The sequence below is a fragment of the Nannobrachium achirus genome (assembly GCF_963921795.1).
Source record: "Nannobrachium achirus genome assembly, chromosome: 21".
NCBI lineage: Eukaryota > Metazoa > Chordata > Actinopteri > Myctophiformes > Myctophidae > Nannobrachium > Nannobrachium achirus.
In genome coordinates this window covers 23844911-23872510 of record NC_137828.1, presented here as the reverse complement: position 1 = coordinate 23872510, position 27600 = coordinate 23844911, and the positions used below count along the sequence as shown (strand labels likewise).

The 27600-nt window shown below is 41.5% G+C and overlaps 1 protein-coding gene across 1 annotated transcript; it reads right to left on the bottom strand.

Annotated features, from left to right (window-relative positions):
* Nucleotides 1-35: 35 nt before the first annotated feature.
* Nucleotides 36-27245, bottom strand: yme1l1a (YME1-like 1a). Its single transcript, XM_080752267.1, has 18 exons — nt 27079-27245; nt 24798-24929; nt 21893-22064; nt 20228-20329; nt 19427-19533; nt 17563-17713; nt 16176-16259; nt 14245-14418; nt 12449-12601; nt 11499-11631; nt 10931-10993; nt 8391-8503; nt 7617-7772; nt 6318-6469; nt 4374-4500; nt 3866-3939; nt 2825-2911; nt 36-2244 (listed from the first exon to the last, which is right to left on the bottom strand). The coding sequence occupies exons 1-18, from the start codon at nt 27112-27114 to the stop codon at nt 2101-2103; spliced, it is 2160 nt and encodes a 719-aa protein (XP_080608393.1). The 5' UTR covers nt 27115-27245; the 3' UTR covers nt 36-2100.
* Between the last annotated feature and the right edge of the window lie 355 nt (nt 27246-27600).

The following is a 27600-nucleotide window of genomic DNA, read 5'->3' as shown; positions in this document are numbered from 1 at the left end:
ATATGACTGTTATACAACATCTAAAACAAACCATAATCATAGATCAACTTTTATTTAAGGTTCAAACAGGTCCATTCACAATTCTCTTAAAACAGAAGTGTGAACCAGATCATACACTTAATGAGTATTTACATTTGCACTCATATACAAGTTACAGCAAGGTGCTCAAGCACAAAAAGAAAACTAACTCAACATTGAGCCAGGCATGATGGGCCCGAGCCTGGTTTAAAACAGAAATGCTCGTAGAAAGTCTGCAGTCAAGTCTTGATTATTTTGTGGTGTAATTAACTTGGATATTATCTAGAAATGTTATATCTGACTGTGTTGGAGCCTGAAGAAAGGGAAAATCCTACCTCAACCAACCCGAAACCACGGGCCGGGTCGGTGTTTGGGTGCAGGCAGAGAATCAAACCCTTAAGTTATGTGTTGATATAACGTTGTTTTATAACGAGGGCTTGTCCTCTAATTTTGAGAAATAAACAGCACATAAATAAATATAAACACTAGGAAAGTGCGCTCTGAGCGCAGGTCTCCACCAGGCCAGGAATGCCTACCCCAGGACTCACGGATGGGACTGACGGGATGGACAGGACTGAAAACAACTGTCTCCGGCCTGGCAGAGACAATAATTGATGCATTCATCGACATACGGTGTATGCAAATTAATGTCGTAATTAAAAAGAAACTGAACAATCCACAGTGTTCCACAACAATCATGAATTTCACTAGCTCTTGGATACAGTCCTATGGTACATTCTACATGTAACTCTCTATGGTTCTACCATATAGGGCACAGCAGTGGTGGCCATGGTGTGGTTGCCTGACTGCTAGCGTCCGACATCTCAACACCACACTACGTGGGGGGAGAGAGTCTGACATTCCGGGCAGACAATCCATTTCGGCGGGGGGGGCTAAAGCCTATTGACGTCACACACACACACACACACACACACACATACACACACACACACACGCGACGGCGACGTGGCGTGACATTGCAAAAATACGTTATTTCTCATAACATATTATATGTCTGCATGTTTACGTTAGAGCAAAATGGTATTAAAACGTGAAGAAACGGCACTATTTCATAGTTTATTAAAATAATACGAGTCAAGTCTGACTCCGCCATGACAGTTTTCACGGACCAATCAGAGTCCACTAGACTCTCACGTGGGCAGAGGACACCAATCAGAGTCCACGAGTGAGTCTTACGTGAGCTCAAGAGCTCTGTTTGGAGGGGGCTGGGACCGGAGCAGCCACACCACGTGCCCCAAGCATACAACCCTGATTGGCCCATTCAATGCGCCCGCTCTTCGGGCGCCTTCGAAATAGATTAAAATGTGTGCAGCTTCAGTCCACACTACAAACCACCCACCAGCAGGGGGGGGTGATGTGCGGACTGAAGTGTCAGGCTAATGGTGTGGTGCCACAGGTAGAAACCCCATTCATAGGGTCATAATGTAATATATTTAAATATTCTTTTGACACAGAGTTAAATGTTTTCACTATGGTGAAATAAGTATGGGGTTTCTACCTGTGGTACCACAAAATGGCCACCACTGCTATGCCCTATTCAAGTCTATGTACACATCTACAATGAACGGTTGGCTTAAATTAAATAAATCAAGTTACACGTCGTCACAACTTGGATCTGACCTGAAGAAAAAAACAGACTTGTACATAAATGTGCCTCATACATTTGATAACATACCAAATCTGAGATAGTTAATGTACAAACATATTCCAAAGTCAGGCAGCGGTTCACTGAAAACGGAACTACGTTCTTTTAATTGCACAGATGGTTTAAACTCCCTTGTGCCGTTTCCATTTCTTGAAATGTATTTTTTTAAATAGCACGACTGCACTAAATGTACCCAAATACAATTTTTTTTAGGAAATTGGTTGAAAAACAAATGGTCTTAATTTAAATATACTGTATTTTCTGTGCTCTGTTTCTTGTTCTGAATACAAGAGAACACAGGGAACAAGAAAGGAGACAAAAGAAGAAACTAACAAGGCCCCCTCGAACAGGCCTGCCATTGCACAGCTTGATTATACAAAATAAAGAGTGTAAATTGTCTGGTCTGCTGATGAGTCTTAGGTGGAGCTCAGCGACTTGCCCTCCAGAACCAACTTGATCTCTTTGGCGTCTAGAGTCTCGTAGGTTAGCAGGGCATCGGCCAGGATCTTGTGCTCCTTGCTGTACGTCTTCAAGAGGTGTTTAGCCCGCTCGTACGAGTCCTAAGTGGAAGAGAAAACATTCATTCATTAATCAGCCGGGCGAAATCGAAATGGAACATTACTCATTATCGAGTCTTGGTATGTAACCCTGCTCTAGATCTGAGGAGGTCAAAATGGTCCAAAACTCGATGCGATGATAATATAAGGTCACATTCAAGTATCTGACAATGCTTTAAGTCACCATACCAACATTGATGAGGCAATATTGTCATTTTCTGAATCTTGTTGGTTTCTGGCTTTCTGCCCAACAACAGAGATATGCTGTAAATCTTGCTTTTTCCCCCTCCTTTTTGTATTACTGTATGCAGTAATGTTATGTCTTATCGTGTACTCTTTGAAGATTAGCCAATGGGCTAAAGGTAAATAATTTGCAAAACCAACAATGGCTGGTTAAACATAATTCTGTGTTTCCATAATGTTTTTTCATGCATAGAGTCTAATGATCGTGATTTACACTTTAGGCATTTAGCAGACACTCTTAATCCAGAACGATTTACAATAAGCAAGGTAATACATCAACATCGATACGTCAAATGCATAGAAACATATGACAGGCATCAAGTGGTGAATAATGTTTCACCTTCAGCAGAACCCGGACTTCCTGCTCGATGGCGGCCTGCGTCTCCGGGCTCTGCTTGGACAGGTCAGTGTACGTCATGACGCCGAGCTGCAACCAAACACAATGAGGTTAAGAGTCCCATCAAGCTGAAACCAAACTCTAACCCTCAATTTGGGTTAAGAGTGCCATCAAGGGAACCTCTTATGTAACGGTTACTGAGCACAGACAGAACAGCTATTTGAGAGACTAATAGCTACAATGTTCCAACCTCTCATGGCAATAATTACATGTCGTGCTGACAATAGGGTCGACATTCGACAATACAGGTCAAGTAGAGGGAACAGGGTTTGATGTTAGCATATTGTGTCCTATTTGGCAAGGAAATAGAAATATGTTGATATACAATTATCAAGCAAGCATAAAGGTGGGTTGACACTAAGGGTTGCCCGACTGCCTGTGGCAAGTAAATATAACGTTCGGGCAAAGTGGAGTTTGCTTTCAGGTTACCCGACGCGCAAGTGCTTTCCATCTTCATTCAATACTATTGGCTATTTATGAAGAACAATGCTCCCTTTTTACAACTAGGAGGTGCAAAAAGTGACTGTCGCCACTCTGTCGTTATCGACTGGATTTGACATACAGTACTTCAAGCGTACATTTTACTTAACATTTTATAATAGAGGATTTACTTTTCCAGCATGACCTTTGGGTAAGTAGAACATGACCTGTACTGTGCTTCCGAGACCTTAGCGTCAACCCCTGAAAATCAAGAGTATGCCGAGTTGTAGTAGTGCAAATCTCTTCAGGATCAAGTCAGAACACATGAGTGAGAAAGGGATTATGTGGAGATGGGAGCAAAGTCTGGAATGTGTGAGCGCTCATAGAGACCATGCGATGCCTGCCACAGTATTTAGCAGTAAGGCAGGAGCTCTAGTCTCATTTTAACTATGTCTGTTGATCACGTGTCTTCGTTCTTTCTAAAAAGAAAATTATGCAAGCAGAAAGGGGGACTTTTGGCAAAGCCGTTCAGTCAGCAGTCGCACACAAATCAAAGCAGCATACCTTGTCACTCATTCCAAACCTGGTCACCATCATCTTGGCTATTCTTGTTGCTCCGTCAAAGTCGCTGGAAGCTCCTGGGAACATAAATTGCATATTTAACAGTGGTGTAAAATAACAGTACATGTATGGTACGTGTACTATACTTAGTACAGTACACTTGAGGACATTTTACTGGAGTGTTTCCAATTTTCAATAAATCTACTCTATATTATACTTTACACCACTACAATTATTTGACAACTTTAGTTACTTACTTAAACATACATTAACCACTTCAGCCCTATGCATACTTAGGCTATACTTTTAGTCACAGAGCATTACTATATTGTCCTATAAGTACTTTTATTTAAGTGTACAAAATATGAGTACTTCTTCCACCACTAATATTAAACTTCCTTGTTTTTGCCTTCGTGTTTTTGGAGCTACGTACGTGTATTGCAAAAACACCACCACCACCACATGATGACTAGCAATGCTCCTTTTGAACAACTCTCCGGTGTGTTCTTACCGGTTGTGACTTGGTCGTCTCCAAAGATGAGCTCTTCTGCCACGCGGCCGCCCATGCTGACGTCCATCTGAGCCAGGAGCTGGGCTCGTGTCTCACTCCAGCGGTCGTTCTCTGGGAGCATTGACACCTAGGGGGGAGATCATGGAGAAACACACCATGAAGTGGTCTTGTGTGATATTGTAATATTTTGAGATATGGATTTTTGATATTCATGAGCTGTATGCAATAAAGATTACAAATTAAAACAAAAAAAATCAAACCACGTTTGAAGTGAGCGGTGGTGCAGGTGTGGGTGTGTGTGTGTGTGTGTGTGTGTGTGTGTGTGTGTGGGTGTGTGTGTGTGTGTGGGGGTGTGCGTGGCCGTGTGTGTGTAGCAGTTAATTTCAGGGTTGCGCGCGCGCGCGTGTGTGTGTACGTAGCAGTTCATTTTAGGGTTGTGCGTGCGTGTTCTATGCGTGTGTGTGATGCAACAGCGCCACTTGGTCACCAGCGGTATTGCAGGCTACAGCACGCATATACACACGGACGCATAGCTAGACACACACAGTCACGCTAAGGCCAGGGCTCCACCGAAAAGACGGCGTCGTGCCAGCTTAAAAAATTAACCGGGCGAATTTGGGTGTCTGGCGTCCGACGTCAACAGTAGAGCACCCTTCATTAGTTAAAACGGGAGCGCTCCCAGCGTTGACGCTGACGCGACACTCGACGGCTCCGGTGGAGCCAGGGGGGGTTAACACCTTCTAAGCCTGGCCGTACTCCCTCGGACTTCCTACTGGGTCCCATCAGCCACACGTCTATTCCCGGACTTTTGATATAAATTATAATAAAAAAAAAAAAAAACATCGGAAATTCTTCTCTGTGTCTTTTTGGAGCGATCTGAAAGGGTTAATATGCTCTGACAGTCATTTTCTGGTGCTGGGTGTGATACTCCTAATATCCAGCAGGCCACGCCGTTGACTCACATTCTGGATGGATGGCTGGCCAGGAGGAGCCTCATCCTCTCCCCAGTGTTGAAACTCAGCAAGAAGCTCAAACAAGATGGCTGGTCTTTGTCTCTGTTCGTGGATCGCGGTTTCAATCACGTTCGGGCGCCGCTTCTCTATCGCTCCTTTCCCTGCTTCGCCGCACGTAAACGAATGGAATTGATCTCCCCTCCGCCTCGCCAAAGTAAGATCGCCGACCTCTGCAGGATGAATATGTACGCTGTGTCGAGCACTCCAGTACGTGTTGTTATCATGTGGGCTTTGTTTTTTTAAAACATGTTTGTAAATAAATGGCTTATTTCTTCGGCGCTACCTCTGTTCAGAGGGTTCTGCCGCGGCTTGCAACGTGTTAAGGAGACGGTGTGACCACCGCTCAAAAAGGTTTTCACTGCATGCACAATGTATCTAGAATATAACAAGGTTTAAAATGTTGAATTATATTACAGAAGAAAAGGCCTATTCACTTTTACACAATATTAACGCTGCATTTAAAAAATGGCTGCCAAAGTGCCAGGACGCCACAAGTCTCCATAGACTTCCACGTAATTCATGTGCACGTATCATGCACGCCCATGCATAGATCATGCACCAAGTGTGTGCACGCCGTTCACAGCTTTCAAACTAAAAAATCCGCTTGGAAATACGTTCAGGCATTCATGAGATAGCAGCCATTATGTTTTCTTCAAATGTAAACAAACATGGCTGTTTGAAAGATGGGGTTGGTATGGGGGTCAAACATGCAATTTTGCGATCGCGATCATGCCTAGTAGATAGAAGGAAGTCCAGAAATAATTTCGCAAAAACAGCCCAAAACTCAGGAAACTCGGGCGTGGCGGTGTCAGAGTACGGGAATAACTCGGGTAAACTCGGGAGGGGGCAGCAAATGAGTTAAAATGTTTTAGATGGATCTGTATTCCTACAAAAAATGTTTTATAAATAAATAAGACAGTTAAGTACTCACGTGGCCGAGGGTCGGGCCTCTAGGCATGATAGTGGCTTTATTGATGGGCATTGCGTCTTTGGTGTAGTAGGCAACAATGGCATGGCCAGACTCATGGTAGGCTGTGATGGTCTTGTTCTTCTTGTCAATCTCTACACTCCTCCTCTCAGGGCCTAGAGACAAGGACACACACATAAAGGGATCATTATTAATAATTAAAACTAACTTAGTAATAATCGATGCCAAGAATAGAAAGAAAGACGACACATTTGACCAAAGGACTGTGCCTGACAAGAGCCGTAAATCTAGCTCAAACTTTGTAGGCTTGGACCACCTGAAGTGACACCACAAATGCATTCATGGATTAAAGCAACATCAAAATCTGACAACTGAAAATGTCAGGCCAAATCCTAATCTGCGATTTGTGAAAAAAACATAAAAGGAGACCCCCACACAAACACCAGTGCTGTTTCCTAAACAATTAACACATGGCAGCCATGTTTGTTTACATTTGAAGAAAACATAAGGGCTCCTTTCTCCTGAATGCCTGAACGGATTTCCAAGCGGATTTTTTTGTTTGAAAGCTGTGAAAAGCATGCACATGCATAGTGCATGATCTGTGCACGAATGTGTGCACCAGCGTGCACACTATTTTTTTAACCCTTTGTTGGCGAACCGGCAATATAAGAGGTCATCCCACTTTAAATATGGCACCGACTGAGTTAAACTTTGCCTTAATGAAATATCAAAAATCTCAGATTGACGCTTCTGAAAATGTATTCTATTACTAGTTTTTAATCTTAACATAACAAAAGAAGAGAGTTAGATAACGAGATACATCCATTTTTGCGAATTTCATAACATTGGCCTGGATGCAAAGCCGGATTTCCTGATTACGTCATCTCCCGATGCATTATGGGAATTTGAGTCTTTGCATCCATCGCGGGTGCCGCAGACCGCACGCTATAGTTTAATATAAAACAAAAACACTGTGAATTTTTGAAAAGCCTGAGATCACTAAATCAAAATGTGTTAACATAGCCGAACATAACCGAAAATAGTCGATCTACAAGCTTCACAATGCTTGCGTTGTGAAGTTTGCAGATCGTCCATTTTCGGTGGCCATGCTTCCATGCAAGACATGCTGGATTCTATGAAATCCAAATGATTGAAATCAGTCGTGGCGACCAAGAACTTTAATCCATGTGCATTGACCTGACATTCTTCCTGCCTGCAAAGTCTCATCTAGAGAGAGTCTGTGGTTAATCCGTCTCATGTGATGCTCTAGTCTACATGCAGGGCCTGTGTGTGTCTATTCACCCATGAGGATCTTGTCCTTGGCAAACTCCAGGTCCTGCATTGTAACCGACTCCTTTTCGTCCACAGCTGCCTTCAGGGCAGCCTGGTTCACCAGGTTCTCCAGCTCTGCACCGGTGAAGCCCACCGTGCCCCGGGCGATGATCTCAGCCTCTATGTCTTGTTGAAAGAACAACAGAAGACAAACAACAATCAAAAGGGGGACAGTTGAAATGTTAACATTTTACCGGGGGTTTGAAACAGTGGGGTCTTTCACATAATGACAGGAACAATAAGGTTCTGTCTGGTTTGTGAAAAGGGTTTGCAGCTTAAAGGAGTAGTTCACCCCCAAAATGACTTTTTTTTCCCTATTGATTACTCACGCCATGGAGACTTGAATTCATGGATATTTTTTTTATTTTTGTCATATTCCTAGGACAATAATTTGATTGAAAATTAAAATAAATGTACCTCCCTTGATTCTGGATGGGGACCCAAATTTGGGTCCCCATCCAGAATCAAATCAATGGGGGTACATTTACTATAATAACTTTTTTGTCTTAGGAATGCGACAAATACAAAAAAGTATTATTGAACTCAAGTTTCTATGGTGTGAGTAATCAATAGAAAAAAAGTCATTTTGGGGGTGAACTACTCTTAAAGCACAGAGTAGGGCGGTTGTCTGACTTTTAACAGGCTCATTACTGATGCTTAAAAATGAAAATTGTTTCAGATTCACGCTTCAGAAATCGCTTTTAATAACAGTACGTCTAAGTGTACTTTTCCATTGAAACCTACCGGGATCTACTTTGATCTTGGACAGGTACCAGTTGAGGATTTCTGTGCGGCCTTTCACATCAGGCCTGGGGACTGTCACCTGCATGTCAAACCTGCCAGGCCTGATCAGAGCGCTGCAAAGTAAAGCAGATGGAGATGTTCAGGCAAACAATATTATTATTATAGTTTGTGTGAACATTTAAAATGTGCAGTATAACCATTGTCCTGACATTCATGACCAGTGTTGGGTTTAACAGCCCTATAACTAACAACGTTACGTAGCGCCGTTAGGTTTGGTGGTAGCGGAGTAACTTAACGAGTTACTGCTGCAATTTAGTAGGATCGTTACCAGTTACATTTCCCAAAAAATAGCGGCGTTAATTAGGTATTTAAAACCTATAATTCCGTTTTTTCTGTTGCCACAAAGGAAAAATAAATCCATCTGACACATTTGCGCTGTTTCCTGAATGAGCTCTTCTCTCTCTGTCATAGAAGGAGCCTGAAGAGGCATGCATGCAGGCATCATGGCCCGCATTTTTACACGGAAAAACGAAATCTGGTGTAACTTGGGGTTACTTGCGGTCATCTGACTATTAGCGAGTCAAGAAGAACTTTGTGCAGGTCTTGTTTACTTTAATTTACATGGCAGGGCTTGAGTAAGGCTGTGGAAGGATTCACACTATTTTTGGATTTACTTGGTGAAAGGAATAAAGGATAGATCAACGTCATTACATTATCCACGTTGAAGCTGCACGCAGACAGCCACGCACACAGCTGACAGCCACAACAATCCGGTAGGCTGCACTCTTTTTTTATGTTTACCAAACTTTCTCACAGTGGGTTTTAATGGTCGGTAACGGGTAGCTCGTTAAGTTACAATTGTCATTGGGTAGCGGAGTAACGTAACGGATTAGTTTTTCAAGTCAGTAACTAAAGTAACCTAACAAGTTACTTCAAAATGTAACTATACCCAACACTGTTCATGACATGGGAATGGTAGTATGTTACATCATCTTTTTCAAATATGATTTTTGTGTTTTTCGAAGATAAACTAGGAGCTTAACACTAAACTAGTTTATACCAGTAAGACTCCCTAATCGGGAAATAAGCGACCGTCAGGTCGCAGTGTGATTTTAGGCCAAAATGTGTAGGAGCAGTGTCCACAAATGTGTTTGAAAAAATCGGCCTGATGATGGCACTATATGGGACAGATCCATGTTGATGAAATGAGTGTAGACATACTGTGTAGCGATTTGCGTGATTTTAGGGCAAAATCTGTAGGAGTAGTGTCCAAAAATTTGTTTTAAAAAATCGCCCTGAAGGTGGCGCTAAATGGGACAGATCCATGTTGATGACATGAGTGTAGAGCAAGTGTGTACCGATTTGCGGGATTTTAGGGCCAAATCTGTAGGAGTAGTATCCAAAAATGTGTTTTAAAAAATTGTCCTGAAGGTGGCGCTAAATGGGACAGATCCATGTTAACTCATTGAGTGCCAATCCCGAACTAGTTCGGCTTTATTAGCGTATCGCAGAGTGCCGATCCCGAACTAGTTCGGCTTTAAAAAAAAAAATAAAAAAAAAAAAAAATTGAAAAAATCTTTTTTGAATTTTTTTTTTTTTTTTGGACCCCATCAAATCTAGTGAACATGATTTCAATCGCGATTTTGCATGTTCCACCCCCATACAACCACATCTAACATACAGGGCAGCCATGTTTGTTTACATAACATGTAAAACATAATGGCGATTATCTCAAGAATGCCTGAACGGATTTCCAATCGGATTTTTTTGTTTGAAAGCTGTGAACAAACTGCACAAATCCACTCCAATGCAATCCAGGATTGCATTGGATTTTTTAGAGCTCATTCTTCTCTGTTTTTTTCCCATGCATGAGGTGTGCAAGGTTTAATCATGGCTAAGTTGACGAAAATAAGGCTTCTAAAATGCTTGGTAGCCAATAGCTAACTTCAAGCTAACTTCATCCTCTTCCTGTACATGCACAAAGGAAAGTGTTCAGGCAAGTCATGGCTGCAGGGCTTCTGCATATACCAGCATATCTCTATGGGATTTTCTATGGCCACTGGGCGCCCTCTAGTGGTGACTAGGGTGGCACTCAAAGAGTTAATGAGATGAGTGTAGACATACTGTGTACCGATTTGTGTGATTTTAGGGCAAATATTTTAGGAGCAGTGTCCAAAAATGTGTTTTGCAAGAATTGGCCTCATGGTGGCGCTAGAAGAGGGGCATGTGAGAATTGGGTGGAGGTTGTGGTTTGGCAGGCAAGGAGTGTGTGTGCAAAATTTGGCATGGATCGGGGCAACGGTTGCGGCAATATGAGCAGGGCAAACGTGTGACGTGTGACTGACTGACGGACGGACGGACAGCCGGTGGAGGTTTTGATAGTAAATGCGACCCGACGGTCGCAATTAATTTCTATACAGGCACAGTGAGGTGACAATTTAAAATAAATGTCAAACTTCAATCCATTATCAACATAACATCTTGCATCGTGTTCAATAATATAGGTTTGCAGAGAATATTTCCCTGAACTGTAAACATACTTATCCAAAGCCTCTGCGAAGTTTGTAGCCCCGATAACGATGACTCCTTCATTAGGTTTGAACCTGCAAGAAGACCAAAACATTGAGTATTGTGTCCTAGTGTCCTTTCTTCAGTATTTCATCATATCCACACTGTCACAAATCATAACATTCCCCACCCTCCATAGCAGCAGTTCTCAAACTTTTTCGGGCCAAGGACCCCCAATTTGATAAGATATTAGCCCGCGACCTCCCATTTGAAAAGATATTCCAGGGACCCCCATATAAGAAAACATGTTGACTGTGTGATGGATGCTATACCATTCTAAATCTCTGGGACCCCAAAATTCTAAGTGTTACTATAACTCTGAGGGTCCAGTTGGTTCCAGTTGTACACTCTCAGAGTTAAAGACCTACAAGGGTCCATTTGGTCGATGATTTTGCCGGGGACCCCCTAGAACCAACTCAAGGACCCCTGGGGTCCCCGGAACCCACTTTGAGAACGGCTGCTCTATAGATGTCGGGGGTGTAAGTGGTGAGTGGTGCCTGCAATCACAAGCCCATTCACAGTGAATAACAGCAGACTAACCCGTCCATCTCCGCCAACAGCTGGTTGATGGTTTGTCTGGAGTAGGGATGCATTGGAGATTCGATCCTCTTGCCTCCAACACTGTCCAGTTCATCAATGAATATTACACAGGGAGCGTTAGCTTTTGCCTCTTCTGCAAACAAAAAAAGGAAGAAGAGTGTGATGTTAATCCTTGAAACTGAGTTTCATTTCCATGTGTGATGAAAGAGATGCTTAATTGGATCAAATATTGGATGGTGTTGAAATAAAGAGTTTATGGTTCTGTTTGAAGGCTAGTACACAACATTGTTTGACACAATGACATGTGTACTGAAGGCCCTTTTTTGTGAAAATTGTATTTTTGTAGATATGTGTGTATCATTTAGTTTTTTCTATATTATATTGTATCAATATTGTAGATGGTATAATGGGAATATATGAGTATACATGAGAGGTGCTGAGAATATGAGTTCTACATGACATCATACACACTTAAGGACCGCAATGGAAACAAGCTTTTTTGCATTATTCTGTTGATAATGGTGGGTCAGATGTACTGTATGTTACAGATGTATGCATGTGACATACGATTTTATTTCATGATCAATAAAGACATCGATCAATCAACAACAACAAAAAAATACATTTGCTGTTTTTTTCTTTTTTCTTTTTCTTTACTGATATCAACAAATGAGCTCCAGCCAATGAGTTTTCCAAATAACCATTTTAAAGCATTTTGTACTTCTCCTTGGCATTTTCAATCTTTGCTGTTCTTTTTCCCCCCCCACTGATATCAACAAACGAGTCCCAGCTAAGGAGTTTTCCAAATAACCATTTTAAAGCATTGTGTACTTCTCCAATGGCATTTTCAATCTCTCTCTCCCAAGCCTTTTAATCTAATAATTTGTAATACAATTTGCCAAAACATAATGCCTCTCCACTCCAACAACAAAAGCAAGACACAAACTCACTGAAGAGGTTCCGGATGCGGCTGGCACCGACGCCCACAAACATCTCGTCAAACTCGGAGCCAGAGGCGTAGTAGAAAGGCACGTCGGCCTCCCCTGCCACCGCACGAGCCAGGAGGGTCTTCCCTGTCCCTGGGGGGCCCACCAGGAGGATCCCTGGGGAACACCACAATGGATGGAACAATTAACGACAAAATAACTAGTATGGAGTGAAGGGCAGTGGTTCTCTAACTCAGTGGTCCTCAACCTTTTCAGGCCGCGACCCCCAAAATGATCATATTGTAACTGGGGACCCCCCCCACCCTGACGAGCACTTAGAATTGAGGCATTGCGTTTTGTATAACACTGTTCGTTGCGAGGCGTTGTGAGCATGTAGATCTGCTATTTTCACAATTTCCGCCTTTAATATTTGACCAATTTGGCCAATGTTTAATTTGTCACTTTAGAGGCATTAAAAAGTCCTTAAATTGTCACTTTAGAAATGTGCATAAACTCGATACACTTAAACTTTATGTTAGTGTGTTTACTGTTGAGTGAGAAAACAATGTTTCACATTAAGCTTATCATCTGGGGACCCCCCAAAATAATTTGGGGACCCCCTTGGGGGTCCCGACCCACAGGTTGAGAACCACTGCTCTTGTGCTCTAAATTTCTCAGGTCAAGTAAACCTTAACTAATATGTATTTTGCCATGGGCCCACAATGTCAAAGATATTTTGTGCCAGGGACCTCCAGAAGCAAGGATTTGCATTAAATATGTATACGATTATCACAATATTTCAGAAATAGCAGATCTACAAGATTGTACATCTGCTATGTTCTTTATATAGCCAAAGTATAAAATATGGTTTTAGTGATTGTGACACAATACTAACATATTTTGCTGGGGACCCTTGGTACCCCTCAGGTAGCCTGGCTTAGCCTGACTCCATACTAATGCAGCTAAATAACTGCAGTGTACAGTAGATCCCCACCTTGTTTTAACATGGTTGGATTGTGTCTAGCTGAGCTAGGCTACCCCTCAAGGAACCCCAATTTTAGAACTTATTGTGTAGGGGTACTGCATAGTAAAAATATTGAGATAAGATAACCAAATTGCAGAAGTAGGCAATTTTTTGTAAAAGATTTAGCCATTAGGATAGGTGTTTCAAGAAGCTTCAAGTTATAATGTATAAAGGAAGTTATATTTATGTCATTCATCTATCAACACTTGGATCTGTCTGTAGTCGGGGACCAACAGGCCCAAAAGCTCAAGGAATAGGGTTTAACCTGTGATGTTTTGCAGCACTTTTTATTTCTGTTTTATTTATTAGTTTGGTCATTAACCTCCACTGAATGACAGGCCTGCTCTGCCGGAAACATCGCGAAAAAAAGTTATGGACATTTGTAGACTCCACTACACAGGAAAAGAAAAATATTTTAAAAATGAAAAAATTCTGCTTTAAGTAGCATGTGAGGGGTCAAACTGGGGTGTTTTCACAATTCTGAATCCATTGCAAGCACTTGTTTTGCACGAAACACATTCCTTGGGCTAAACTACAGCGCTACAAAACTGTCAAAAGTGATGAGTCATCACTTTTCACAGTCATCACAGTGATGACTCATCACTTTTGTCAGTTTTGTAGCGCTGTTTTTTAGCCCAAGGAATGTGTTTCGAGCAAAACAAATGCTTGCAGATTTTATCATAAATAAATAAAAATGTATGCATAAAACAGGTAGGAGATAATATTTCTTCATGGTGAGTTTCAATAGCACAGAAAATTCAAGAAAGATGGTGGTGAAACATAAGAGCCCCCCTACCTTTAGGTAGCTTTCCACCCAACACAGTGAACTTTTGGGGATTCCTGAGAAACTCCACGACCTCTTGAAGTTCATTCTTTGCCTCCTCGACACCCTTGACGTGGTCGAATGTCACGTTCTTCATCTGGACGGGGTCCATCGCCGAGTCCAACCCGGACGTGGTGCGGAACCTCACTGCGGAGATCCAACAGAAACAGAACCCATTTCAACCCATTTAGGCCTGAACACATTATGACGCAATATTTTATGCTTTAAATATAAAACAAATAGCAGATATACAAGCTCACAGCGCGGCACCAAGTGCCGCGCTGCGAGCTTGTAGATCTGCTATTTTTTTTAAATCTTGAAAATTAGAATTTTGACCCGATTCTATAAGTGTCTTTTGAATCCTTCTAAGATTTTTGGAAAAAAACCCTATGTTTCTATGTCAGCAATCTGGCCAGCCATCGTCAAAGAAAAGGTCCTTTTCACTTAACTAGAGCTCAGTTAGTCTGTTCTTGAGAGACTACTATGTCAGTGGTGCTCAAACCTTTTCATGTGAAGGACCCCCAAAATGATATTTATTTGGCCACGGACCCCCATTTCAAAATATCTAGTTCCAATTTGAGTTACAAACGTTCGCTTTGAAAATACATATATTCAAAGAAGACTTTTTCAAAAATAGCAGATCTACAAGCTCGCAGCGCGGCACTCGGTGCCGCGCTGTGAGCTTGTATGTCTGCTATTTTTCACTGGTTAAAGCATTCAATAATTCTAGGCCTAAATGGGTTAAGGAATGTATATCTATAACTGTCTAACACAGGGGTCTTCAACAGGGGGTCCGGGACCCCTAGGAGGTCCTCAGAGTTACTACAGGGGATCCTCCAAATCTTTGTGTGGTACGAGGAACTTGTTTTTTCCCCCTTTCTTATATTAACCACTTGGACCCTAGCGTCCATATTCTGAGAACTTTAGCCAAAAATAGCAGATCTACAAGCTCACAACGCGTCGCGCTGCGAGGCGTTGTGAGCTTGTAGATCGGCCATTTTCGGCAAAGAGCTTTGGAGGGGGAAAAGAGCTGACTAAGTACAGTGAAAGGTCAAGTTTATTAAGTATTGACCGTTCAAGTGGTTAAATATCTGAAAACACACATTAACATGAATCCAAAATATACTGATGATCGTGCTGTCAAACAATGAAACTATATGGAATCCATGAACAGATTATGGGGTCCCTGCTTCATCTCTCTCTCAACTAAGGGGTCCTTGGCCTGAAAACGTTTAAGACCCCTGGTCTAACATATAGAGGGGATACAATAGTTTGATTAGCACAAGTTTGGCCTTGTCAGATCAATACAGAGATACAAAGTGCACTGCACTGGATTTCCTCAAAAATATAAGTGTTTAATTATACTTCCGAGTGTTGATGAGTGTTAAGCTGCAGCATAATCAAACCCTAAATGCACAAAACACAATCTATCTCAATGAAACACTGCAAAAACAAAACATTGAGTCTATATTGCCTTAAAACACCCAGTAACTAAGCTTCAGCTCATAAAAGCATGCAAGTAGGGTGATGGAAGTGAATTGCGAGTAGGGCTGTCACCAATACAATTTTAAAGTTGACGATTAATTGTTATACAAATAATTGCGATTATTTCATTATATTTTGTATTCGTATTTTTAATATACAAAGAAATTACTTAATAACTTGAATAGTGGAAATAGACGATCTACAAGCTCACAATTTCCACTATTTTTCTAAATGTTTGAAAATACAGGCTATTGAAATATTTCAACATTGAAACGATTACGACGATTATGCAAAAATGATTGCGATCATCTCAAATACTTATGATTAGGTGATTATGTGATAATTGCGACAGGCCTACTTGCGAAGCAAAAGAATGAAGGAAAGCTGACGCAAACCAGTATCAGAAAAGGAGCCTTTACCCGAGAGGAAGGGGGTTTTGTACAGGCCGTACATGCCGATGAGGAGGAGGGTCAACAGGACCAGTCGGGTTCTCCTCTGGGAGTCTGTCAACACAGGGTACAAACCAAGGTTAGTGCTGTTAACCCATTTAGGCCTAAGATTATTGACTGCTTTAACTATTGAAAAATAGCAGATATACAAGCTCACAGCGCGGCACCGAGTGCCGCGCTGCGAGCTTGTAGATCTGCTATTTTTGAAAAAGTCGTACAAATGTGTGCAAATCTTTGAATATATGTATTTTCAAAGCGAACGTTTGTAACTCAAATTTTGCTTCTGGGTGGTCCCTGGAACTAGATATTTTGAAATGGGGGTCCGTAGCCAAATAAATATCATTTTGGGGGTCCTTCACATGAAAAGGTTTGAGCACCACTGACATAGTAGTCTCTCAAGAACAGACTAACTGAGCTGCAGTTAAGTGAAAAGGACCTTTTCTTTGACGATGGCTGTCCAGATTGCTGACATAGAAACATAGGTTTTTTTTTCCAAAAACCTTAGAAGGATACAAAAGACACTTATAGAATCGGGTCAAAATTCTAATTTTCACGATTTTTCAAAAATAGCAGATCTACAAGCTCGCAGCGCGGCACTCGGTGCCGCGCTGTGAGCTTGTATATCTGCTATTTTTCTATATTTAAAGCATAACATATTGCGTCATAATGTGTTCAGGCCTAAATGGGTCAACACAGGTGGGTACAAACCAACGTTAGTGCCAACATAGTCTCGCGTGGCCAGACTGTTGCCTCCCACAATTTTCAAATGCTTCAGTCATACAGTCTGGAGCACAGAAGGTTTGATCAGGAGCAATCGATAAAGCGGATGTGAAGCCTCTTCCCCACTTCTGTTTCGTCTTTTCGGTCACACAAATATATCCTAATAAATCAAAAACATCTAAGAATATATAGCTTGTTGCTTAGCAGCAATGGAAAAAATAAATACAAAAAATTAAATAAATGGAAAGACATTTTAAAATATATTTTGAACGTAAATGCTAGCTTCCTCTCCTGGATTTCGGGAGGTGTAGTTCCGCACTATGTAGCATTCAGAGATTGTGGAATAGTTATCTAGTTGGCTACGCGAGACTAGTGCCAAAAAGCACAACATTTGCTATAGAATATTGCTATATTTCAGCAATATTTATATATGGTGATCAGTGTGTCCTTTTGCATGGGTTTCTTTAATGGAAGATATGACTTCTAGCACTACAGTGAGAACACACATACCACCAGCTTTTCAATTCAGTGCTGCCACCCAGTGACACAATGCGGCAACTGCAGCAGTCAAGTGCACTCACTGCACTGCCTTGTGAGTTGTGACGGAGCAAATGAAAAGTGGCACGACAGCACTTACCTTGGGTTTTCTGAGTGAAGGCCTGAGACCTCATGAAGCCCTCGGTGAAGCCACTCTTGAACGCGTCCTGCTGGTTGTCTGGAAGGTTCTTCTGTTTGACCACTTGGTCCAGTGACTGGGCGTCTGGTCCCTTTTCCCTCATGAGCAGTCCCTGAGAGCCAAAGGAAATATCAAATGATGGGACAGAGAAAAAGAAAAAGAGAGACAGAAAGAGGGGAAAAATAAGAGAACAAGACTGGATCTGTTTACCTACTGCCTTGTGCATGAAACTAAAGCTTGTTTGTTAATGGCAGCGTCGCCATTGTGTGCAATGATTTTGTCAAGATTGACAATAAAACACAACACAAAGTATGCGTATTACTCGTCGGGGAGCGAGAGATGCAGACCAAACCTCCACGTGGTACACGGCAGAAAGGATCACTGACAGCTAAGATGATAGCCAAAGAAATTATGCCTTGATACTAATACAGGTAGTGTTGTCGAGAGGAAAGGCTTCCGTGAGGCTTGTTTTGTTACTACTTTGTGTTAAAAAAAAAAAAAAAAAAAGTGTTGCTTTAAACCACGTCAACATAATACAATAAATACATTAAGATGAATTGAATACACAGTGTTTTCGGTGATATCGGTGAGCGAGCACAAATGTTATCTGCATAGCAGTGTACAACCATAGAGTACAAATAAAACATCTCCGCTGTTTCAACTCTGCCCCGTCTCTCAGCAGCGTGCAGTATAGATGAGACATTCGCGAACGATTCCACTCTCTTGAACGGCTCTTTTAAATGAACGATGGGATCCAGTCCGCAGTCGCGGGACACAGAGCACTGACAGAGTAATGAATCAGTGTCGAGAACGGCTTCATTTCAGTAACGGATCATAAACAGGCGGAGGCACAGCTCCCGCTAGAGCCAGCAGTGTGGACATGTCATGGACGCAAACACAGCGAAACACAATCATTCATCATGGATTACAACACTGGAACAATTCAGAAGCACTTTAATTAGAAAATGTAACTTGTAGCCTACACTTGTGTATGTTAATTTGACTTTAGAAGATTGTTTAATTCGTGGACGTGCGTTTGTGCTATGGCAGGTTATTTAATATGGGATTTTGACAGCGTGCTTCCCTCCTCTTAACGGAACACCTCCCCGGCTCCGAATGTTTTAACGAAGCGGCGGTTCTGAACCGTTCTGGCCGTTCCGTCTCACTTTCACCCCTACGCTGGTGCGAGACAATAAATAACTGTTCGCCAATTGCTACTTCTCATAGGAAGTACATGACACCAGTCCAGCAGTGCACCGCAGTAGTAGGCTAACTGGTGATATAAAAATATATATATTTTCGCCTCGACTCAAACAATTGGCGTCGATTCCCCGGGCTTAAAACGACGCGTCGATTCGTCGATTTTTAGAGGACAGGCCTAGTGACAAGCAGCGTATTTTGCCCTCTTATCTCAGTTTGACCCCCCCCCAAAGAAAATCGTTTGACACATCTATTTCTTTCAATTTCATACCAGAACAAGCAGTATGTTTAATAAACATAGTAATAAAATGATAGACAAACATATCATTGCTGCCATATTCTACCTTTCAGTGTTTTGTTCATAAATGAATGCCCTACTTGATCATACTGCTAAGCATCACACAAAAGTATTCAAAAGTAGCATATCCACAAGCTCAAAATGTGATGCGAAGCGACACGTTTTGAGCCTGTAGATCTGCTACTTTTGCATTAAAATCCTTATTTGAACATATGATGTTTCTAACCGACAGCGACGATATTCCATGTTCTAACTGTTAGAAGGAACCGTCATGGCAAGAGAGAGAGAAGTACTCGTACTGTAGGAGAATAGTAAACAGAAGCAGACCTTCAGGAAGTTTGGCGTGTGGGAGTCTATCTCTGCTGGACCGTCATAACCAGACTCCATTCGTCTGCCCTTCCTCAATGTTTTGAATCCTCGATGTTGGACCCATACTGAAGGAAAAAGACAAAACATCAAGCATGCATCTCTTAACCCATTTAGGCCTAAAATTATTGAATGCTTTAACCAGTGAAAAATAGCAGATATACAAGCTCACAGCGCGGCACCGAGTGCCGCGCTGCGAGCTTGTAGATCTGCTATTTTTGAAAAAGTCGTGAAAATGTGTGCAAATCTTTGAATATATGTATTTTCAAAGTGAACGTTTGTAACTCAAATTTTGCTTCTGGGTGGTCCCTGGAACTAAATATTTTGAGATGGGGGTCCGTGGCCAAATAAATATCATTTTGGGGGTCCTTCACATGAAAAGGTTTGAGAACCACTGACATAGTAGTCTCTCAAGAACAGACTAAAATGCTAAAATGAAAAGGACCTTTTCTTTGACGATGGCTGGCCAGATTGCTGACATAGAAACATCGGTTTTTCAAAAAATCTTAGAAGGATTCAAAAGACACTTATGTAATCGGGTCAAAAATCTAATTTTCACGATTTTTCAAAAATAGCAGATCTACAAGCTCGCAGCGCGGCACGCTGTGAGCTTGTATATCTGCTATTTTTCAATAGTTAAAGCATAACATATTGCGTCATAATGTGTTCAGGCCTAAATGGGTTAATAGCCTATGAAATAATATGTACAATGCATGCATGTGCTTTGATACAAACTCTTCACATTCAGCTATTAAATCTTACCAGGCAAGTACTGCAGCTCTGAGCAGACAGCTTTCAGTGGACTATGGTGTTGTCTGTAAAATATTGGCGAGCCAAATACACCCAATCTTCTGTGTGAATAGCCTATGAAAGAAATACATTTTGAAATAATAACAACAACAATAAATGTTCGATCTCTATAACCATATGCAAAAAAAGTCACTTTAAACAAATCTGTTAAAGTATAATGCAGAATTTTGGCCATCTTATCTGCTCTTTATGTGTCACACAAAAAAGGTCAAATGAGATCGGATCGTATACGGCTGTTCTTGATCCTCGAACTGAATGCCCCAAGAAGCGTGTTTACGACAATTATTTAACTGGCGGCGACACTAAGATGGCCCGTATCAGCCCCTTTGGGTGGCGCAGTGGTAAAAGTGCCTGTACTTCCCGTTTCTGCGTGACGCAGGTGGATACCTTTTTAGGAGGCGGAAGCAAGTTTGGAGTCTATTCATTTACAATAAGAGAGCTAACGTGAACACAGCTTCTGAACTATTATTTTTCTCCATGGTCACTGAACTAATTGGACCTGATCATCATAAGCCACATAATATTAACAAAATTGTCATACTAAAGTGGCTTTATTATCGCCCTTTATCTGTCCCAGCAACACACTCTTGCGGGATCTATAGCACCACTGAACAGGACGTGTGCAGGATTTGGCGTCAGAGCCCGCGCCCACTTAGGAGGCTATTTGTAGGATTTGTGTACAATGTCGAACTCTAGTGGATCCAATGAGGTTGTGCCATCTTCATTATTAAAAATCTTTGCTTCGGCTCTGGGGCATATGCAACGCGGGACTCGCCGACCGGTCGTTTCCCACTTCCACGTGCGTCACACATACGGAAGTTGGTAGGCCAATCACAAACAGGTGGGGGGGGGGGGGGGGGGGCGGGTCTTTTCGTACGCAGTCTCTAAGAACAGCTGAGCCGCGCAACATCGGAACTGAATGGGGACGTGCCAATAAAGCTCCGTAGAATTGAATCGCTAAGTCCCGGGAAAAGACGAGCTGTGATTGGCCAGTATTCACTTTGACTGGCAACGTGGTCTCCGGCAATCCCGGATGTCCGGCCTACACGTCGCTCCAATGAACTGCAGCGGCGGATGAGGCATCTGGCTTTTTATAGCTATGGTCTGCCCACCTCCACGGAGGTTGTGGGCTCAAATCCACAGTCTAGTGTCTACTTGACGGTGTCTACACAAACACAATTGGCCCGTGTTCGGGGGATGGAAGCCGGGCGGGGAGGAGGGTGATAATTGTCACTGCACGACGTAATGCTACCGGCTGGGGCGGCACTTGTCAGCTGGTAGTGTTGAGTGGGAGGAGTAAAACGAAGGCTCTACGTCCTCCCGGTGGGAAGCAAGACACAACACTAATTCCTCAGCTATCAGTGTATGAATGTGTGCGTCATTGTAAAGCTGGAATAAAAAGGTGCTATATAAATGCACCATTTAGCATTTTATACAACAGCAGTGACAACATAGAAATGTGTGTGGGGAGGAAACAATTTGGCAAAACGACTAAATTGGGGTGAAAAAAAGGGTAGAAAGCTTTCAAAACAATGGCCAGTAGTAGTGTGGTCACTTTCAGTTTAAGATATAGCTCATTCCCACAGAGATGTTGAGAAACAAGAAAGTTATTCTCACCATGTTTGTTCTGGAAGAAGGTGTCTGCTGAGACATGACTGGTCCTCCAGGAGGATGGTGGGACAGGACATGTTTCCTCTGGTCCCAGCGTGGGCAGCAACCTGCTGACCAGCTCATCAAGCTGAGCCACTCTCAGGTCGGACAACCCCAGCTCCTTCAGGCTCACATTGGGCTGTTTAGAAGATGCATGGATTAAAAGCAAAAATGAAATCTCATGACTGGAACATTTTTTTCAGGCGAAGTCCTAATCTGCGATTTGTGAAACAGAGTGAAAGGAGCCCCCCCACACACACACTGCCACATTGTTTCATAAATATTAGCACGATATGTAAAGTTATGATGTTTTTTGGGGGTGATTTTGTTCTTGCTGTTCCGACATAGACCAAACCATGGGTGAAGAAATTGAAGATTGAGGTATTAACCTTTGCTTTTAAGAAATACAATGGAAAATGCTTCTGAACATGTATTCTATTGCTAGCTTGACGACTTCAAACTTGTGTGTATATATTACACAAAAGGGTGTGGGTTGCTGCAGGAACGAGCCAAAGGCGAGTTCCGTAGGCTGCGCAGAAGTGCCAATAATCATGAGAACAGACAACCTCAAGTGTAATATTGCAATTATAAAACAATTACCCTTAAAGGTATATTCAGTGATTGTATTTCATTCAAATAAAAATATAATTGGTACATTTTCCATTAATTCTCCTCACTAGAATGTGTGCTGACCATATAAGGACTTCCACCATGGCCCGTGTTGCGAGCATAGCTAGATTCGGTTTACAGAGGTGGCCAGCCAGTCCTCGACCAATCAGGGTAGAGTATGGCCGTAGTTATGTCATGATGTTTAGTTATGATGGTCAAAATAAAAGTTTTGAGAACCACAGTGAATTAAGAACATTTGCTAAATGCCTAGATTGTAAACTACTGAACCCATAAAATGCCACAGTCTCGTAGTAAATCAGTATTATACATATCCTGAAGCTGGAGACGTAGGCCTACCGATATTCAGTGATTGGGTCTAATGATCAAAACGAGAACATTATAATGGTGTAAAAATCTATAAAAAACTAAACATTTCCACGCAGTAAGGCCAGTAAGGGACAAGATGACCCCCGGCCACTTTCATTATCACTGAATACACCTTTAAAAAAACACGTCAACTTCATTTCATTGTAATCAAGATATTCAAATAAAGTTGTAAAAAAAAAAATGTATTCCACATTTAGCAAAGTATGTCCCTGAACTTCACATGAAAACTGCTAGCGTAGCCGCTAGCATAGTATTGGGAGAGGGAGTCCGGCAGCTCTTTCGCAACCAGCACAGCTGATATCTTTGGTTGATGAGACCTGTGTGGTAATGCTCATTAAGTAGACTTGGTAACCTGTCTAAAGAAAGTAACACTTCTGTAAAGAACCTGGGAGTGATCATTGACGCTGAATTGAATTTTAATACACACATTAATCATGTCACCAAGATTGCCTTCTTTCACCTTAGAAATATTGCGCGAATTAGAGCCTATCTAACATTGGACGATGCAAAAACGCTGATCCACGCTTTTGTTTTCTCTCGGCTTGATTACTGCAACGCACTTCTCTCTGGTCTGCCAAAGAAAACAACTGACAGTTTGCAACTTGTTCAAAATGCGGCAGCCAGAGTTTTAACTAAAGCTAAGATGAGAGAACATATTACTCCAGTCTTAGCGTCGCTACACTGGCTCCCGGTTGTTTTTAGGATTGATTTTAAAATTATTTTACTTGTTTATAAAGCTCTAAATGGTCTGGCACCTTCGTACCTCTATGACTGCCTGCATAGATACGTTCCAAACCGCCCACTCAGGTCTTCTAGTGCTGACCTACTCGATGTGCCTAAAATGAAATATAAAAAATATGGTGAAGCAGCTTTCTGCTTCTACGGACCGACAGTTTGGAATAAACTCCCACTACACCTAAGACAGGCAGCCTCTGTGGATAGCTTTAAAGCACAGCTCAAGACCTATTTCTTTACTCTTGCTTTTAGCTGAATTATTTTTTTATCTCCTTGATGCTATTGACGTCCACACTGTTCTGAAATTGTTCTTCAATGTTTTATGTTTTTATTGTTCTGCTTTATTGTATTCATGTGTATTTTATTTTTTCTGTTAAGTAACTGTGCTTCATTTTCTGCTCTGTAAAGCACTTTGAGCTGCATTTCATGTCATGAAAGGTGCTATACAAATAAAGCTTTATTATTATTATTATTATTATTATTCGCACGGGTAGAAAGCTATTTCAACCAATCAGAATGCTTCGTCAGAAGTACTACCCGTTGTATAATCCCAAATACAATACTGGAGCACTCGACTGGTCTGCACGTATTCATTATTTTTCAGGGGTGACCCTGCAAGACCAGTCGCGTGCTCCAGTGTTTTATTTGGGTAGTCTCTCCTGTAACTCCTGTTGTATATACATTTCCATGTAGGGCTGTCACGATATGACATTTTACATGACGATTAATTGTCACTCAAATAATTGCGATTAACGATTTAACTGTGTTTTCGTCGTTGATAATTACATTTCTGTTTGGCTTTTGGGCTTTGAAGTTGCATATGGCAGATATGACACATAACCTAAATACACAAAGAAATTACTGACATATTTGACAACTTACTACTTAAAAAAAAATAACACTGATAGTGGAAATAGCCGATCTACAAGCTCACAACGCGTCGCATCGCGACACGTTGTGAGCTTGCAGATCGGCTATTTCCACTATTTTTGACTTTTTTTTAAACATAATTATTAATATTTTACAACATGGAAACGATTATGTCAAATAATCGCGATTATGTCAAATAATTGCGATTAGACGATTATGTAATAATTGTGACAGCCCTAGCGTGCTTTTGTGTCCATGTGTCACATCCTACCTCATTGAGCAGAGGATTGTGTTCAGCGGCAAAGTCTTTCTGCAGACTCTGGACTGAGGCCGAGGCCGCAGAGTTGACTGAACTCTTCAAGGAATGGAGGGCATTGATGAGCTGGGTGACGGCCACTGTCATCTGGGAACATACATTACACAGGTGGACGGAGAAGATGTAAAGCATTAATACAAACAACTGACACACTGTTGATGGATGACTTGGACATTATTTGTCAAGTCACAGGTTTACAGGTGTAAAAAGCTGTAAAAAGCTTTCAGACATTCTGCCTTCTCAATAAAGAGGTAACTCTGGAACCCTTTTCCCACGGATGTAGCCTTGTTGGATCAAGACTATCATATGTACTACTTTATCGATTCTAACATTTGCAACATATGATAAGACTCGATAAAATACATCGGGACTGTACCTATGTTGTTCCCCAGGTTCTATGTCCCCACTTTCTTACCACCTAACCTACCCCTAACCCTAACCTCACTAAAACTAATGCTGTGAGGTGGGGAACATAAAACCTGGGGAACATAGAGAGGACCCCAATACATCAATGTTACAGTGATGCTACTAGCCCTGCATCCTGCGTCCCTGACGCATACTTTTAAATAGAGGACCCATTAAACTAAGAATCACTGCATCCCCAGGAAGCATACAACTCTATCCTTCCTGCGATCAGTCATTTCACTGCACCAGCTGAGCTGCACGTGGTGGAGTCTCCACAGCTGTGTGTGCTGGCATTATTGATGAGATGATTGAGATTGTCTTGTAAATCCATGGCTATGTCCTTTATTAACTACATATAAGGAGCTATTTGCCATTATTTGTTTAAATTAAAGTCCTTTTTGATGTTTTCACCGTTGATGCATAATGCGTGTGTCGTCATGGGACCCATCAAATAATTCTGGGACCCATTTGAATGACCACCTGTGGGTCCCGGGTCCCATTACATTGAAAACCTAGCAACATCAGATCACTGGTGTTAGCCTTGAATGATCCAAGGCTACTACGGTAATACAGATCTAAAGCTAGAAACCGATGGTAATGTGTTTAACAGAGGAATGAAATTAGAGATGGTCCGATCAACTCTATATGAATGTAATCGTGTGTGTGTGTGTGTGTGTGTGTGTGTGTGTGTGTGTGTGTGTGTGTGTGTGTGTTTGTTTCACTCAGTTGATTGGGGTTTAGATTTAGTGTACCGGTGGACAGGTGTTGAAAATTTGCTAATATGCACTTTAAACCAGGTAGGGAACCTTAGGCTTAGGCACGGGTGCCAACTACCAATATTGGCACAGGGGAGGGTCAGGGCAGGGGAGGCTTACTGGCAAACTGGCATAAGTGCGAGAGAGGGTTTTTAAAATAAAACCCTCTTGAATTCTGAGTCTGACTGGGGAGGGTGGAGTCTGGGAGATTCTAATGATCATTACAATGTCCTGATGTGAAAGAAAATATGTTGGGATATTTTACTTTCTATTGTGGTATGTATCATAATTAAACTTAATGTTGATGATATGGCAATGGCACACTGACTATCAAGATTTTAAAAGGAAAAAAAGGTTGCCAATCCCTGCTGCATCTGGTTCGTTCAATATGATTGTGATGTCCAGGTCAAATGAAATAAACATAACATAAGCTGATGTGAGCTCCCATCTTTTGTGGTTTCTTTTCAGGAGGACACTCATTGCAAACACTTGCTCATGCATCTATTTTGCAACCTGAGGTTAAAAGCCAGGCAATTATGTCATCGGTCACTGGGCCTCTAGACATGACAGTTATCCAATGTTGTGGGTGTGCACTGCATACATTAACGTGCACTCAACAACGAGTAGCCTATGTCCTTCCAATAAGGTTATGTAACTTGAACAGTTCACTCTCATCATAATGACCGATTACCGATAAGGGCATCTTCATTTCTAACCAGCCTTGATGTTACCATTTGTAAATATATAAATACATAAGCATCTCACATTAAGTAATATGTTATGGTATATAATATCATATTAGCACAATGCCATCGTTAAACAACTGTACTAAGCCAGTGACGTAGGCCTTAGCCCAAAGCCGGCCGGTATCATTGGCCGCTAGCTTCCCTTATTATTAGTAATAAACAATACGTATATCTGATACATATTTGTTTTTTAAACATAAAACACACCGTTTATGACATAATTATCACCAGAACAAAACTATAGTTCAGTCTTTTACAGATGTAACAATAACATGAGCAGCTGTAACGTTTTAAAGCCTTAAAACATGTTAGTTAGCATCGTCATATTACCTGCTGTGGTTGGAACGTGGTTGAAAATGAAAACATTATTCCACACAATACGAGAAATACTATTCATAAACGTCGAGGGTTTAGTTTGTGTGGGAATAAGACCCTCAGAAAGTCAGAATATTAATGTCCTCTCAGAGATCTGTGTCCTTGTTTTGTTTTCCTCTTGTCACACAACTTATTTAACACAGAATGCAAATGGACGCCCGGGAAGAAAAGGTCAACTAGCCTACAAAATGACGTCATTTAAAACACCACTACCGGGTCAAAGTTGCATCATCATTTCTGTTTTCTTTCTTTAGTTTAGTTTTATATATATTTTTTTCTAGTATTGTAACTGCTGCTTGTCCTGTTATTTTGTCATTTGTAATGTTATATTAAATTAAAAAGAAAATTACATCATAAAATATTTTTGAATAGCTTTTTTAAGCCTAATCATGTGTATGTAGATTTTTGGACAATTTATCCAAATCTGATTAAACTATAGCCTACCAATTATAAAAGGTTATTGGACATATTTCATGC

What these genes read in the sequence shown, in the direction of transcription:
- yme1l1a (XM_080752267.1), bottom strand. Translation starts at nt 27,114, where the DNA reads ATGTTTTCATTTTCAACCACGTTCCAACCACAGCAG. An exon ending in CCACGTTCCAACCACAGCAG is followed by an intron (nt 24,930 to 27,078) that starts GTAATATGACGA and finishes GTATGTTCCCAG; the next exon opens with ATGACAGTGGCCGTCACCCA. An exon ending in ACACGCCAAACTTCCTGAAG is followed by an intron (nt 17,714 to 19,426) that starts GTCTGCTTCTGT and finishes TTTGGCTCTCAG; the next exon opens with GGACTGCTCATGAGGGAAAA.